General features: G+C 50.7%; 1 protein-coding gene across 3 annotated transcripts in view; it reads right to left on the bottom strand.

Moving 5' to 3' along the window:
- LOC119174481 (trithorax group protein osa) overlaps positions 1 to 17,892 on the bottom strand; it is a 186,209-nt gene that overhangs the window by 36,325 nt on the left and 131,992 nt on the right. For all 3 annotated transcript variants that reach the window (XM_075895575.1, XM_075895577.1, XM_075895576.1), the window contains exon 4: positions 3,696 to 3,891. In XM_075895575.1, the coding sequence (XP_075751690.1) occupies positions 3,696 to 3,891 (196 nt within the window). The remainder of the gene's footprint in view (positions 1 to 3,695; positions 3,892 to 17,892) is intronic.

Raw genomic sequence — 17,892 nt, 5'->3', positions numbered from 1 at the left:
CGCGCTACTTGACCGACTCGTCCAAGGCGGCAACAAAACCCATAATCGAGCTCATCCACAAGCTGGTCGCGATAGAATAGAGACATCATTCCCGCGGACACGTAGTCCCTAATAAAAAAAGTATCGTATAACTTCCCCTAGCAGTGACATTGTGCCTCGCACGCTCGATGGTGTGCACATTTGTTCGCGACCGCTGCCTCGCCAGAAGTGCACGGGGAGAGACAGACGGTCGGTCGGGCGCGTGCACGCCACCGACGACGGCTGCACCCGGCGTGCTGAGCACGGCCACCCCTCCTTTCGGCCGTGTTCCCACGGGCTAGGAGGAGGAGGCAACGCCAGCTCGCATCCGGATGGCCGATAAGAAGGCAGCGCTGGGGGAAGGAGGACAGGCCCGAGAGCGATGCAGCAACAGCAGAACGAATACGACGCCTTCTTCCCAGGCGTGCCACGGCGAAGACGTCAGAGGAAGGGGAAGAAGAGGGGACGCAAGAAGCGACCTGCGGCCACCGAGGCGAGACACGGAACGGCTGCCGCTCTTCGCCGAATGGCAGCTGCTGCTGCCACGGGGAGCAGCGGGGCGGAAAAGGAGAGCGCCGCCGCCGCCGCAGCAAGCTAGAAAAGACACCAGCGCCCAGGATTTTTTTTCTCGTTCGGTGCGAACGGAGGAGAGAGAGGAAGGAGTCCCAGAAATCATCCGACTCCGGAGGATTTCCTCCCCGCCCCCCTTCCCGTTTTTCCGGCAAATCAATTACACCCTATCGAGAACCACCAGTTTTGTTGACGGTCTCTCCTTTTCCCCATATGCGTCGTGTATCGTCTACCCTCGTCTTCCGGCGCACGGATCGCAATGTTTACGGCCCGACGCTAAGAAAAAGAACGGAGGCAATGCGACGCCCAACGAGATTCGGAGGAGGATGGTTGCGAGATCGAGACCTCGCTGTCCTCAACGCGACGGCATACTTAACGCTCGGCACAAGATCATAAAAAAAAAAGAAAACGACATTCCCTTCTACCCGGAAAATAGCAGCCGTTGGGGGAGGCAGAGGAGAATCTACTGGCGGGAACCGCCCCCCGTCCGTCCGTCTCGTGTGTAAAAGGCGCGCAGGAAGCACGGAAAATCGAACTGTCGCCCCGTAAAACAAAAGCGAACCTGCCTACTGCGAGCAGGAAAAACGAAGCCCGCTAGAAAGAAGAGCGCCGCTGGTTCGTTCACACACGCGCGGTGGTCAATACAGCGTATAGCATAGCCTGTTTAGACGTGTTTCCCACTCCAATATAATACGTCTGTCAGATGTGTCCCTTCGGGCTTCTTCTTTGTGCCTGGAAGCTACGTCGCCGCTGCCTCGCAGTGCTCTCTAAGTTGGCGCATGCATTAGCGTTGCAGTAACGCTTCCCAATTGGTTGCCCGCATAGCGCCACGAACGGCGCCACGTGATCTCAAAACACCGTATATTTTACAGAGCCAGCGTAGCAGCCAACATTCTGAATACGAAGAATGCCCACCGCGGTGGTCTAGTGGCTAAGGTATTCAGCTGCTGACCCGCTGGTCGCGGGATCGAATCCCGGCTGCATTTCCGATGGCGGCGGAAATGTTGTAGGCGCATGTGCATTCGGGTGCACGTTAACCCCAGGTGGTCTAAATTTCTGGAGCCCTCCACTACGGCGTATCTCATAATCACATGGTGGTTTTGGGACGTTAAACCCCACATACCTATCAGCGTCTGGACCAGAAAGACGGCGGACGGGCCCTAAACTCGGTCGAACGGGGCGCCGTAAAGTGCACCGCAACCTTACGTTAGAGAATATACCTGCCACTTCATCCAAAGCTCTGATTAACCAGTAAGTACACCGAGACCCCAACGCCGAAAGAAATTACGCACGCTTTTTCTTAATGATTCACTGGTGCCGAACAAGAAATTTCGTGAGATGGATCTACAACATATCAACGCCGATTGGGCATTACGCAAACTTGCGACAGCACATAAGAGTACAGCCATACAGTAAACGAGTGAATTATTAAAAAGTTTACTAATCATTACGTTGCTTTGAAACGCTATTCCAACTTGTCGCTGACGGTACTTCACTTTGAAATACAGAGCACTTCAGGGCCTCGGCGTTTCAAACACGTGTGATCACGCCCACAGCGAAACGCTCAATACATGCCGAATCAAGGCAGGCAATGCTCAAACCTGGGTTAAAATGAACAAGGCTTAAAAAAGTAACAGATACAATCAACTAATCACATTATTAACCCAATGACGCTAAAACGTTTCGGGAACATGAGGCTATGACACCAGCGGGGCGCAAGAGAGGGGCGCCACCTCCTTGCCAAGGGTGCGAATGCCTCTCCCCCGCACCGCCTCTGCGCTGGGTCGGAACGTAACTACGCCTGGTTAGGACACCAACCTTACAGAACTCGCTGCAGACGACGGGTACCTAAACTGCCGTGACGTACAGGGAGCCGGTGAAGCGCCGCAAAAAAATAAATAAAAATAAAGTATCGCACACGTGGCACACCAGAGTTTGCGAATCTGCCTACGATCATTCTACTCGTGCTGTGCCGCGGTAACCCTGCACGCTTACCTCAAACACTGGCGACATCGGTAAACGGAGCGGCGGGAACTCGCCAAACGGGAATCGCCGAGTGCCCGTGCAACGCGCTTACTCAGGTTTTACGCTAGTTGAACTGCCACACGTTTTTCCTCGTCCGCCAAAGGCCCGCATTGTTCGAAGCGATTCACCTCTTCGAAGGTCGCCGGCCAACGCCGACGAGAAGAAACCCGATGAATTATTCGTTCAGAATAACGGATCGTAGAATAATGTAAATTGTTTATATGCGCCCGAATAAACAAACCAATGAATTTATTGAATAAGCCTGATGCGCGGTGCAATACCAAATATTGGAAAAGTACTGCTCGTCAATAAGTGCGCACGTGCTAACAGTGCAATTTTCAGACAACAGTTTCAGCCAGAAATAGCAATGACACTACATTCCCTATCCTACATTAACTATTCACAAACTACCCACCAATTGTTAACTTTTTTTAGCTATTTTGGCTATTGCTTTTCTCGCTTCACCTCGCTACAATACGAGTTTCGATCGGAACTCTTACACGCTGATCGACAGTGTAAAATTTCACATAAACACCGAAACACAAACCCTGACAGGGACGCGACGTCTGCAAGACCTCATGAAATCCGCGCTGCCAGATAGCACCAAGAATCCATACTAAGTGCTTCGCAGTGCTCAATCTGGGATTTTGGGCGCCTTCAGGCGAACATTAAACAATTTTTCGCTTAAAATCCCTTTCCTTAAGCCTCCCGAAAATTCGTCAACATTCAAATCTAAAGAAAATTATTGGTACGAACTACGCGCCAGACTTCGTATGTTTCTCATCGAATTCTCTTTTACGTAGTCAGTACAAGCTCATTCAGTTGTACTGACTACTAGGTAGTGATGCTGGACAGCGACGATATTTATTTTCACGATACCTTGTTCTTTCGAATGGAACATACCTTTTTTTCGTATTCAGTGTCTACGTGTCACAATGTCCAATCGCTGTGGTCTAGATATTGTATGGCAGGTGCCTTAGTCTATACTCAATTGACGGGCCACACTTCGGTATCTCTCATCTGAGTACCCCTGTTATGTAGAATACGAGCAGCAAAAGCAAGACACGAAAACGACGTCTCACCGATGGCGGGCGACATGGACCTCGCCCCCGGTGGCTGGGGTCCCCCTCCGGGGCCAGGCGCCCCCGGCGAGGGCGTCGGCCGCAGCGGCGACTGCTGGGGTGCAGGCGGCGTGCCCGCGGCGCCCCGCACGGCGCCCGCTGCGGGGCTACGGGCGCCCCCGCCGTGCTCGTCCTCGGAGCCGCCACCGCTCAGCTCCTGCGGAACAGGAAGGAAACGCGCATCAGTCTCACAGCCACCACTCACCTCTCCACATAACACCTGCACGTTCAAAGCGATATCGTCAGACTCGCGTAAAAGCTAGCGGGTCGGTTCCGGCCCGGCTGGTTACGTCAACCCACCTAGAGGAATGGACAGCTGACTGTACCAAACCTGGTTCTCAGCACAAGCTGCAGAACGACATGCATGGATTGAACCTATACTGAAACACCAGTAAACGTGAGGATGATCAAGGAGTAGTTTACGTCACTGGTTGTCTTCTACGTAGGCGCCACCACGCAGCGGCGGCACTGCTCTATGACCGCGAGCAGCATGTTGCAACTTATATTAGGCGCGACTGTACGTAAAAGCGGCTGGCTGTACAATATTGACTTCACGTTTGACATGGTCGAACGTAGGTGGCGTAAACGAAGTTATGAATGCGAAAAAAGCTTTTGAACACAACAGAGCAAATGAACGACAAGATAGAATGCAAACAGCCGCAAAAGCACAGTTGGGACGTTTTCTGTACGATACATGAGAAGACCTAGAATCAGTAAATAGATGGCGCAGTAGTAAAGCTGACATCAACAAAATATACTAAAAATTTTAAAAAGCCGTGAAATAAAATGCCCTAAGCGAGGAGCACAGAGAAATATTGGCTGCATATTTCAAACACCCAGCAATACTCTCGGTAATTTATCTGCAACAGCAGCTCTAACTAAAGCCTGCCTTGATTGGGGGTGGGGTGTTGACAGCCAATTTTGCGTTATATCCCTTCCACCTCACCCGAAGAAAGCGTTTCAACACGCACCGTCGAGATCAATGCGAACCACGGGTCAAGTCTGAGTGACACAAACACACAGAATGAATCCGTCGTGTTACACACATACACACACACACACACACACACACACACACACATGCACACACACACACACACACACGGAGCTTTTGATTCGATCGTCTCGTGGAACCAGAGGCTTTATCGCTGTCTACGTCAAGCTGTCAGTCAACAGACGAGAAATATTTCTTTCTAGGCGATCGGTCTAGATACGTGAGGTCCGGTTCCACCGAGATGTCACGCTCCACAATCTCCAAAAAAACATGGAACTCGTGAATGCGCCAAAAGAAAACGTAGCACGTTCGGTCCACGTCGACGACGCAGCGTGTATTCAATTTAAATTTACGCAATGTGAGGACGGTCCGAACGTAGAGGTCGAGAACGTCTCCCATTATTTGTTGTTGTCACTCGTCCATTTCTAAACCCATTTCTGTGGACAAGGCGCATCGCACTTTGGCAGTTCTTGCTGATGTCTTACGCCGCGCGCAGCATCGCCCCCACAAGTACAAACAAACGGGCGCGCGCACTCACCCATTTCACGCGTGGACGCGCTTTTCCCATCGCTCAAACACCTGTCCGGCGGCCAGCGAACCGTCCCGATCAAAACAGACGGCGTGGTTAAAAAAATAAACGAAGAAAAGCGCATAATAAACACGACCGACGACGGCAGCGGGGAAAGCCCCATAACGCCGCATGCTCAATCAGGAAACGACTTCCCAATTACGTCATCGAGAGCTGCTGCTACTGCCGGTGTGGAGGGGGGGGGGGGGGGTGAATTCTTCAAACGCTCAGGGCACGCACGCCCGTGGCACACAGACGTCGTCTCGCGGTGGCCGAACACGAAAAAAAATAGCAACCCAGCTGCCCGTATCCGCTCAGCGGTCGAGCTCCGCCCTCATAAGAACGCGCCAACCACAAGGAAGCAAAACAAAATCACAGCGCGAGCGCGCGCACACACACAGATACCCGAGCAGAGTCATAAAAAAAACAACTAAAAGGCAGTAGAACGCAAGCAAAGAAGAGCAAGAAAGACATGCCCGCCGCTCACGACAAGAGCACAGACTGATGCAGAAGAGAGAAGAACGCACGAAAGAAAAAAAAATATCGACAAAGAAGTGGGTCTTCCGTGCTCCGGAGGAGGAAACGGACGCAGGCGCGTGGCAAGCAGCGCGAGCATTTATTATATCCCATTCTTATTGTTTATTTTTTGCTTTCTCGACCGTTACCGTACCGCGAAAGCGGCGAGCTCCCCTTCCCGAGTTCGAAGTTACTGCGTAGCCAAACCTCAACGTAACCCCTTCCTCCCGAAGCATTCATGCGCGCACGCTCAAACACCATCAGCGTCCCCTGTTCGCAGTACTCCTCCCAAACATTTTTTTTTTTGTTGTTGTTGCTGTTCAGGCTTCGCACTCCCGTATCTCGGCAGCGCGCTCGTAAATGATCTATCTGCCCATTCGCTATTTTCGGATGCGGCCAGCCGCCGGTGCGGCTGTGGCGTTGTTGGCTTTTTTTACCCCCACCCATCCCTACCCCCCTTTTTGCAACAGATAGCGGCAGTGTTGTCCGTTCGTGTTTAGTTCCTTTGCCTTTGTTGCCGTCCCATCTGCACTGAACTGTTTTTTTTTTCCTGCTCACCGTCAACTTTTTCTTTTTTTTTTTTGCGTGCCGATCAGTTCTTTCGAGCACTCGTCCAGGCCGTCCTTCGATCCTCGGACGGCCTTGCGGAAGCCGGCGTGAAATATCAGTCGCAATGAAAACGAACCACCGCGCAGACAAGAGAGGAACAGCAGATACACAACGCCGACCAAACAACAAAGAACGGATTTGCGAGGAGGAGGAAGGGGGGAACTCCCTCAGATAGATGACAACGCGAGATCTGGCCAGTATAAACGGTCCGCATGCCTCGCTTCTTCGCAAACAGAGCTAATGATCCACCACCACTTTCTCGGCTAAGGCAATTTGCGTCCGCGCTGAGATAAAGAGGCTATCCTTCCTTTGTTTACGATCGCCCATTACGAAACCACCCGGCGCAGAATCGGAAACATTCTGCCGCGATGACGGCTCTTTTTTTTTTCCCGGAGATTGCGACACAAGATACACGCAGTAGCGACAGGCTGCTGTTACACAAAACATCGCTTTCGTAAGATCAGCAGTTAGGTGCAGCGAATCTTCGCATACCGACAGTTTAAAGCAGAAAGGCAGAAGCGTCGGGAAAATAGTCTAGGTTTATATAGTCAAGAGTCCGACGGAATCCCGTCTGGTCGGGGGACAAACATAGTGCAAAATAACAAAAACAAAAACGCCGACCAAGGTGAAATACACAAAACTTAAAAAAGACGTTTCGGCTCCGCACACGGGAGCCTTGTTCACAGTCTAGGTTTGCCGTTGTTTGAATTGCAAAAAGCTCTACTTCGTAGTGTTCGATTGATTGGATATCCATCCACAAGCTAGCACGTGAGCACGACGAACCAGCTAAGAACGGTTTCGCCGAACACTTATTTTTAAAAATTCCGCCGCGGCCTACACCAACAGACCACTAACATTACAATACATGACCCCTATTCAGGATTATTCGCATCACCCTGCCAAATCAATGCCGAGAATGCCAACACAGAAAGAAACGCATGCAAACACTCACGCGAGCGCAGACCACAAAAATCGCGATGACTGACGTTGCTTACTGCACAGAACCCCGAAAGGCCCACCCAATGCTACGCGTACTCTACATCTGGCAAATGTGAAAGGATAAAAAACAACAAGAAAACACGTCGTGGACAAGAAAGAACAGCACAAGCGCTGTTAGTCAGCACTAGTCCTCTTATCCTTGCTACTTGTACCAGGCCACACACCAACTAGCTCAAAAACGCGTTTTATTACCGGGCGAATCGCGTGCACCTTCAACAAACCCCGGGGGGGGGGGGGGGGGGGGGTCGAAATTATCCGGAGAACTCCTCCCAGTACGGCGTCTCTCGTGGCCCGCGTTGCTTTGGGGCGTGCAAACCACACAAGACCCGAGCTGAAAAGGCGCTTCCGTTCCCAACCCCTGCGGCGCTCTCGCGCACAAACACCGCGGGCGTTAATAATGCCAACGGCACTCCACGTGAGAACGCGCCTCACTCAGGAGAATGCCAACGCCGCCGTCCACGCACCGGGCAACGTGACACGCCCTGCCACCAATCTGTCAAACCAAAGCACACAACTATCTTCTCGGGGCAGGGTCGCTCACGGCAAAGCACGACAGTGTCCACGGAGTGTCGGCGTCCTTGGGAGCCAGATTAGATAAGAAACTGGATGCACCGGTTGCGACCATATAGTGTCTGTGTGTGTGTAGACAGTTAAAGATGCCACGTATTGCAAGATTCAAACGAATTAAAGTGGAATATTGACTGCTGGCTGTCACGCCGTTTCAAAGAGGATGCTAATGTATGTCATTACCATCACCACCACCACCACGCGCCATGTACGTACAAACAACATATCTCTTTCGGAGAGCGATGCCAGTAGTTCCAGCAGCCATTCCGGCAAGCACGCTTTCAGGAAGGAACGCGCTTACATAATGGCAGAAAGGACGGATTGGGGGGGGGGGGGGTTGAAAAAAGGAACATGCGCCATGCCATTTCTGCTTACATAAGAGACACCGTCGGTTAGCGGCATTTTGGGTGCGAACGCGGAGTGAAAACAAAAAAACAAAAAAAAAACAGATAACTTCGCCCGGCCAGCGACTCGGGCATGACCCGCTTCCTACGCTTGCGTAACGGCACGAGCCGTGCCAAGCTGCCACAGTACTTGGCGCAGTAACACAAGTGCATATTGGCACAGAGACTTGCCCGCGAGTGCAACGCCCTGTTTCTATTCCTTCGTCACGTCAAGCAGAAAAGGAACAACCCAAGTGGGCGGCGTACTTCTCGAGTCACCGAACTTGAGCCCCCTCATTGATAAATATCTTTTGACGGGTTTCGGAAGAACATCCAAAAGAGCGAGCGAGATCATTCGAGCCTCGACGTCACCAAATCACATTACGGCTGGAAGAGAGCCACGACTGAGCGTAACCCGTCAGCGTAGATTCGGATTTGCTCCCAAGACACAGCCCCGTGCACATGGTGAAAGCTTAGAGAAGGCACTGCGACGCCGCCCGACAGTCAGGACCACGGCGATTCATCTAGGCAACAAGCTTTTTTTCTAAACAACCCCGAAATATCGTAAACTTGGTGCACGGATAGATACGTTTAAAATAGAAGTAATTATAAACTACTGCACTAATGCCAAAAATGAAACTATTTTTTAACGTGGGCAACAATCGGTTTGACACGTAACGAGAGACGACTTTACAAACAAGACAGCGCGTGATCACGTTGTGAAACGTCCCATCAGTAATTAACGTTTCTACTTGGGTCCGATCGAGGGCATTCAAATACGACAAAAGCACAACGATCTCGCGTTACTACGAAAGCACCATGTCCAGGCCGCCCAGAATATCCCGAAGCTCACCATCGTATTCAACGCCGGACCGCAGCTGGGTGAGGACGTGTCGAGAGGAGGGTACGTGTTAGTACAAAGACCACCAATTCCATTCGACTTCCCACTTCTTATCTTCCCCGGAAAACCTCATGCGCGGGCGAGCGCTGTCGCATTCAAAGAATCCCGCATTAGAATGTTAAAGGTACACGTATTCAAATTGACTGGGCGGGCGCGCGCGCTACGCTAACAAATCGGCAAGTAACTGCGCAATCTAACGACCAGAGAAACCTCCTCTTTACGCCACCGAAGAAAGGGCTGCGCAAACACGCCCAAATTCCCAAAGAGTTCCGTGTCATACGTGTATATCCGCCGAACCGCCAACGAGGTATATATATGGGCAGTAAACAGACCCGAAAAAGACGCTGGGGGCGACAAGTGCTTACTACCGAGGAATGAACGAAGAAAGGAAAACGCCACGCGTCCCTGCGCGGCAATTAAACGCGCGCGTCCAATTAGCGGAAAAGCGACGAGCTCCTTCGCCGGCGCCAATTAGGGAAGCGGCTCAATGCGCCCCATTAATTAGCCAGCGCGACCGCACTTTCGCCGCCGATACGTTCTTGGAAAAGGCGACATAGGCGTGGGGAGGGGACGCGCGCGCTAAACCTGAATCCCCCCCCCCCCCAACGACAACACCCCCAACTCTCGATTTCATCGGCCTGTTGTACTAGGACAAAACGTGTCCCAAGTCTTGTCACCGTAGTATAATCCTGTCAACTATGTCGACGCGGCTGAGGCTCCGACACGGTACAAATTGGCACCCTTGCTACGTGGACGGCCCTCATATACGCGTTAATTCATCTTGCTCCGCAACGACGAAGCAAGCGGTCTGAGCGTGCACGAGAGAAGTGCAGGACATCTACGCCAGCTTCCCTTTCTTTCCTCTGACGTACACACTCGACAGCCGTTATCGAGCACGAACAGCTCCCAATATAATACGCCTTGCCGCTTCCTCGATGGAAAGAAGGCACTCACGGCGACGGAACGGAAACGCGGAGATTCGCTCCACGTCTTCACGGTGACTACTCCGATACAGCCGACACTCAAATCACTAGCGGCGCTACCGCTACGCTCCAGTTGGGGACTAGACGCGGTGCATCTCCCTTCCGAACCACCACGGACGCGTAGGACTGGCCATACCCGACCTGGCCTGGCCAGACCCCCCCCAATATATGTGAGGCGTTGGTCTATGCCACTCTCGCGCATTCCTTGAATGCTTGTAAAATTAGGTAAGCCGGCGTAAAGTTGCGCCGAAGCGGTTAAGATGCGCAAGCGAATAAAGCTAGATGATGTAACTTTCAGGCCTGGATATTCCTGGCGATTTCGCAGCGTCATCGAACAAATATCGATAGAGTTATTTCAATCAATCAAACATGACCGCTCGCCGATTCCCTCAGGAGTGGAGCAGCACGCGTGCAACAAGCTTCAAGACCGCGCCATGGGAGCCACACTCGGCCGAGACATATGAACCATGTAGTCGCACTGTCCCAGAAGATCCCCAGTTCACTGTCTCAGTTGCTAGGCTGCTTACCAATCAAACAGATAAACCTTTATCTCCAAAGTTTCGTATTAACAGGCTATGAATAATCTTAGCGGCTAAAGCTGAACAGAACGCACTATGGTAAGAAGTGCCCGAGACGGATAGCGAGACGGCCGTTGTGCCAAGCTGCCAGAGAAAGACGAGCTCGGACGGCGGAGTACTTGTGCAACGGAGACAGGATGCTAGCGGCGAAAGAAGCACGCCCAGAGTCGACGACGATGAAAGGGAAGTCTCGCAGGGAACTGGCCCGGCGTCCCTTTAAGTGAGGCGGCACAGAAAGGGTGAAGCCAATAGAGAGCAGCGAGCGAAGTCCCAAGAAAGGCAGGATGCTGGAAAAGACGTTTCTTTATTGAGCAGTAGCAGCTTCGTCTAGCGGAGAAGCGCACGACACTTGGAGGCGGTAGAGGAGGAGGAGGCGCTAGCTTCAACCGCGGCGCGAGTTAAAAACACACACACACACACACACACACACACACACACACACACACACACACACACACACACACACACACACACACACACACACACACACACACACACACACACACACACACACACACACACACACACACACACACTGTCCAACACGGCTACCTTAAGTTGTGGCGACTGTCACGCCCTACTACAACACGAGAGCGCAGACACCTGAAATGGTAATTTTTCGCTCTGTACGTCAAGCCAAAAACAAATTCATGAGAGGAAGGTGGGGGAGTGCCACCCCCTGCCTACGCCAGTGCCGTGTGACAAGGGTAGGCACAGTTTCGATACCGATCTAAAGTATTGTTGTGAGTTTTCGCATCACACATCATCAACGAATCATCGAAAACAAAAATAAAATAAAAAGTTGACGCAACCGCTACCCTTGATTTTGGTTCAACGAATGTCGCCAACGAAGGGATTCTTGGTATTGCATTCTGCTACATGACAGGCCATGCTGGCTACAGTGACAACAGAAAATAAGGCACGGTCGCACTTTGCGCTGTGTTGTGTCGAGTGAACCTGTCGTGCTGTTGAGACGCGTCGTTCCTGTATTTAGCCTGCGATACTTTAACTTAAGGTGCCAGGAAGCATAGCTTCCTATTAGTACACTAGAGGGAACGCTGACGCTAGTGCCTATGGGTGCTGCAGCGCACGACGCTTCAGCCAACGTGGGAATTATGAGTAGTACACAAATTTGTCTGGTCTTCATACTTCCGGATTCGTTTGGCTTTGCGTGGCTTGGAGCAACTTCGTCACGAAACGATAATCGGCAAATGTTTAGCAGTGAGCGTTTCATCCGCTTTAACCTTTTAGGCTCACCAATTCAAATCGGACACGAACGGCATAGCGTTTTTTTTTTTTACTCGAAACAAAACTAAGCCAGCAATAAACAAAGGCACACTACACATGCGTCCGAAGCCCACAAGCACGAAGCTTAGGCAAATCTGTGTACTGCCCATCATTCTCACGGTAGATCAACGATCGCAGCGCCAGAGTCCCCTCTAATTAACTTTAGGAAACGCCATGCCTGGCAGTGCCGCTCGCACCTCGGCGTTCCGCGTGCACGTGTGTATTCCCGTGAATGACGTCGTGTACCATCGCCCCGCCGAAGCGAATCCCAGGGGCGACGTAGAAACACGAACGTGGTTGATGAGATCCGGCACTTTCAAACTTGCCTGCTCGTTCGGAAAGCGATATCAAGGCGGACACGCTTACGGTAGCGCGGCGTAGAACGCAAGCAGGACATAAAGCTCGGAATTATTTTAATGTTTGTGCCATGATCGATGTATCGCAACGAAAACAGCACAAAAAAAATTAAAGCAACCCACACAACTCAAAGTACGTCCGCCTGCCTGTTTTAAAATATTTCCCGTGTAGCGACAATAAACTACGCAGCCAAAAAAAAAAGTTACGCGTAAAGATTTATGAAGCACGAAGAGCAAGGCACCGAATCGGATAACGCGAAAAAACAATGAAAAAAAAACAAAAAATAAAGAGAATGCAACGCGCGCGAAAAGGGTACTTCAGAACATTTCTAATCCAAACGCGAGAAACAGGTCCTAAACCGGAAACGACCACGCATATGAGGTTGAGTATATGCACGACTTCTCTATTTATCCGAGTGGGAGATGTCCGCCATTGGAAGGAAATTAAGACGACGACGACGACAACGCCGTCAAAGTTGACAGGAAGAGCACGACGACCCCAAGTTACAGAAGCCCTCGGACGACCAGTTTCTCGGCTGCCTCCCAGCGAACCTTCAAGTAGACTTGATCTGCTTTCACAAGCTTGCGCCCGATTACATCTATCCTTCTTCCCAAGTGCAGGGTACCAAACAGAGCGTGCGTTCAGGTTCTGGCTAACCGCCGTGCCTTCTATTGTTTCTCTCTCCCTCTTATCTAGCCGGGACATGACGATCGACATCAGCACACATTATATGTTTTCACTACAGAGCGAAGACCAAATGATATGATAAATGTCCACATAGATTGATAGAAGATTGTTCATGAAGATCAGAGAGGAAAACGCCGTTAGACTTGGAATCATTCATTTCTTAGGTCGGACAGCAGGGGGGGGTCTTCCACTACGAGTCCTGTTTAACATTTTATCTGCTTAAATATGCTGTAAACAACAAAGAAAGTGAGGCCAAATCTACAGAAGCGCTCGCGCTGTTCCCCGCGATTCACTGAGGAAGTTTCTTCACTCTGCAGATGTTGGATATTTATTTAAAGGGGCCCTGAAACACTTTTTTGAGTAACCATGGAATTAATTCACTGGAAAAGCGTGTTACCTCACAAATTCAACGACGCAAAAATTTTAAAAATACGTCTAGTACGAGCGGAGTTACAAAGATTTGTCACACGCTGCAATTACATTCTCTCTTCTCTCGTCCCGACGAAAGCATTCGAAGCTATAGAAATAGAGCAGGGAGGGACGGGAGGGGCAAACAGAAAACGTCACTCGCGCCTCCTGACCTTCAGCACCTTTTTTTTTTTTTCTTTGAATACGCGGCTTTTTCAGTGCGATCGCGCGCGCACGCGTAGACAAGTGACGGCCTCTCGCGGCGACCTTTGTAACAACCGAACGCGCCATGTTCAAATCAGCCAATGGCTGATAGATGGGTTTACTACGAAATATTTTTTGGGCTTATTCAGTGGTTTGTTGAGAGGAGACAATGCTTTTTTTTTAGCTGACTTTGATAATATATTGTGAATTCCAGGCCGCGTGCTGCACTGTGCTCGCGTGTTGTCAGTAGCCTCTACTACCGATCGGCATCGTTTACTGACCATGCTCAAAAAGTGTAGCAGGACCCCTTTAGGTTTTGCGCGGGAAATTTCATTCCAAACCATAAAAATTATTTTGAAGCAATAAACGAACAAATATGAAATGAAGGGTTGATTCGCCTATTTGTTCCGATTGCATTGAACATTGAGCCTACATTGAACAGAATCATTTTACGCCGCAGAAGGTTGCAAGCTGGTCAGTAGGCAAGCTCGACTACACACAGCAGAGACATATTCTGCTTAATACTCCCTACGCACGCATTTGATAAGCTTCGGCAGCACCCGAGAAAGGTCAGGGATGTTAATCAAGCACAACCTCGGCTGGCGACCCTACACGAGGGAAAATATTACGTAAATGCTCGTGAATTCCGGACGACCTGAAGTAACACAACGGAACTATCGTGGTATTTTGTACATACGAAGCTAACTGTAGGTAGTAGATGCATCAACAAAACTTAAAAAAAAAAACCCTGAAGATAGTACATGACTCAAGAAAACTTAATCTGAATCGTCAAACCTGGACACATTTTGGCACAAAACGCACGCAACAGGCGTGTAATATACAATGTTTCAGCATCATGATAATGATATAATTAGGATGACATTGACCACGAAAAAAAAAGGGGGCAGGGGGTACGAAAAACGACGTTTAGGCTCCCTTCCCTTCAGCATTTGTTCTCAACGAAAGCGAAGACGAGCACACTTGAACCTAGTGATAACGATCCAGGACATAACAAAATATCGGGTATAACAAAATAAACAACAAAAAAAAGACTTGAAACAAATGGTGTTAGTAATATACTTTCAAAACGAATTTTCGCATACAACTCACCTAACTTATTTTCGTGTAAGATGCAAGTGTCTTATATTGAAGTATGAGTGTGTTTACGGACTCTTAAAATATATATGTAACGCAAGCATATGGCTCAAATAAGAGGGACGGTTCATTCTGGCGCAAGACTGACGTCAGCTGCAGGCTCACATGCGAGAATTGTCCACCTCAAACAACATTTGAAGTTTTGTGTGTGTGTCACACACACAAAAATGTGCGGCATGCTGAAATGTGTGGCGTGCTGAGTATGTAACCACCACCACCCCTTCAGGGTCTCTCTCTTTTTGTGGAAGAGAGGGGGCCTCATTGTCCAACAGTAACACAACACCCACGTAGAAGCACGCAAAATGATGGCGCTCACGCCATAATGTGCCCGGTGTTTTCCGACAACTTTCGAGACTAAAGTCACGTGCGACGCACGCAACCAGTGAGAAACGAAACCGAAACCGGTTAACACGCTCCTAAGGTACGATAAACTAGAGATACCCGCACGGGCACTGACCGTCATCATGTGTTTATACCAGGTCTATCGTTTTCATTTAACGCAGAAAAACAGCGAGAAAATGTCTACACCTTTGAAGAGAAGCTCATCGGAAAAAGTGTGCAGGGGTAACGGTCTTCTGTTCATCTGTGGTATCCATGCCGCCGAAAACAAAACAGTTATGTTTTCACAGTTCCCAAATAATTTATGTCTGCGATTATTAGGAATAGTAATAGTAGTAGCCGAAGTAGTAGTAGACAAAAGAAGGGAAATATCCAATTTCTCGCTGAGCTTCGAGTTAAAGTGCAATATGCAACCAGCACTCTATATATACCCTTCGGCTGTTTCTTGAACATCACAGCCCTTCAGGGGACCTCCTTCGACTCCTCGTAGAATTCTAAGCGAAGAGAGCTTTCGTAAAGCGAGGACTTTTCCGAAACGCTTCTAAACACATGGGACTCGTCGAGTGGCGCTGCAATCGCTGCAACTCGGCCATGACCGACCCGCATACTTCGGGCGTATCCACGTCAATGCGTTTGAACCATCCGCATGCTGCCGTTAGTAACGCAAGACAAGTAGGATAACAAAGGAATATCGAGGCAAATCCCGAATACGCGAAAATCTTACATCCGCGCTTCTCGTATTCATGAGCGCCTTTTAAGCGGACAAGGTCGGCGCAAACGCAAGACTGAAAACAAGGCGGAATAATGAATACTTCACACGAACTGAATCAACAAACTGCCACGCGTACACATCCTTAGTGACAAAAAACAAACGGCTGGTAGTTAATTTGACCGAACTAACGATTAACACAGTCCAGTAGCAACCAACGAAAATCCATCAGAGCCGTTCAACCACGATAGACCACTAAATTAACCATTCGCTTATCAGAGCAAGAAATAATCAGGACACAGGGGAGCTCCTAAACTCGGTAAAAAAAAACAAAAACAACGAAACAAACTGACCTGTAAAACAGAGCAGAATCGATAAGAGAGACACCGAGCACGCTTTCTGGTTATGAAATAGGCAGAAACGAAAGCAAATACAACAACTCACCAGTTGGCCCCTGCGAACGAACCCATCGCCGTAGGGACGGCTACGCGCGAACGCCGTCGCAGAGGACGGAGGAACGCCGCCTATTCCGGGCAGCACGGAGAAGGGTAGGACGCGCCGGTACTCCAGACAGGACATCAAAACGGCCGGAAGAAACGCGCTAAACAAACTAGAGAAAATCGCAACAGAGTTCACACTCCAGCGGTGTAGTTACGAGGGATAAAAAGCAAAAAAAAAAAATAAGATCCTCGCTGCACAAACAACGCGGCGACGCAAAGGGCCGCCGTCCTCGAGCAAAGATCGGGCGCGCCGCACCGCCGCCGTCGACGAGGCCCCGCACACAGCACCGCGGCAGCACGGACAGCGCCGGAAGGGCGCCGCCATCACAATCGCGAGTGGAGAGAGCAGCCAGAGGGCGGCGCTGGAGTCGAGGCATTTTCCGCCTACCCTCGCCCTCTGCCGCTTCCAGATGGCGCTGGGCAAGCAGCAGATTCAGCGACCTGAAAGTACGCCCGCTCCCTCTACGTCCAACCCGAGCGAGAACTGCTCCAACCCGTCGAAAAGGAAATCGCAGAGGAGGAAAATTGGGAGGAGGAAAATAGAAATAAACTCAATAAACAAAATGGGGAGAGAAATAAACGAAGGGAGAGTTGCGTATTAAAATAGGGGTATAAATTCCCTTGGGTTAATGCGGAATATTCGCCCGTGGATCAGACTTGGCACAAGCTCGGCGAATAGAGCGAAGTTCGATGCAGAAACACGACGATCCATACCGACAGCGCGGAGTTGAATGAGGAGCGAAGCAAGCAAAACAGCACACGCGTCGCTTTCTTATAAATATGCTATAAAACTTTCTCGAGCACCGCAGCAAACTATGCTACGCTTCCACGACAGAAAAGGACCACCGACGAAAGGGAATACGGGAAAAAGGACAGCAGCAGACGTCCAAGCAAGCGAGAGAAAAAAAAAGCAAATAACTCGCTAGACAAAAGGCACGGCGCATCAGCGAAGGAGCACACGTACGTTGGGGCGACGGCGCCACGTGCCGCCGAAGTCCAGTTCGACCCGACGTCGCGCCGTCTCGTACATGACGCGTGGTCGTCGTCGTCGGCTGCCGTCTCACGGCGGTCTCCTTCCCGGGCAGCGAGCACGTTCGGCGGCCATGTTTGGCGGGGGTTCCTCGGTGTCGGCGTTTCGCCGGCGGCTTGCTGGCAGCAGCGCCGGCGAGGCCAGGCAGGCAGGCAGCCCCTCCGCGCTCTTTCGTCGTCGCTAGCGCGCGCTCTCGCTCGCTGCCGGCGGCTGGCTGGCCTGCTCGGGCGAAATGTGTGCGCGTTGCCGGCGCGCCAGGCAGCTCCCCTCGTTGCTGCGGCGGTCGCTGCTGCCGCTTGCGCCGCGCTTCTCTCCCGTTCGTTCGTTCGCTGGCGAGCTTTTTTTCCCCGTCGAGGGAGGAACACGCTCGCGGTTGGTTCGCGA

Source organism: Rhipicephalus microplus, chromosome 5 (genome assembly GCF_043290135.1).
Source record: "Rhipicephalus microplus isolate Deutch F79 chromosome 5, USDA_Rmic, whole genome shotgun sequence".
NCBI lineage: Eukaryota > Metazoa > Arthropoda > Arachnida > Ixodida > Ixodidae > Rhipicephalus > Rhipicephalus microplus.
The sequence above is the reverse complement of the archived record's forward strand: the minus strand, read 5'-3'. Positions and strand labels throughout refer to the sequence as shown.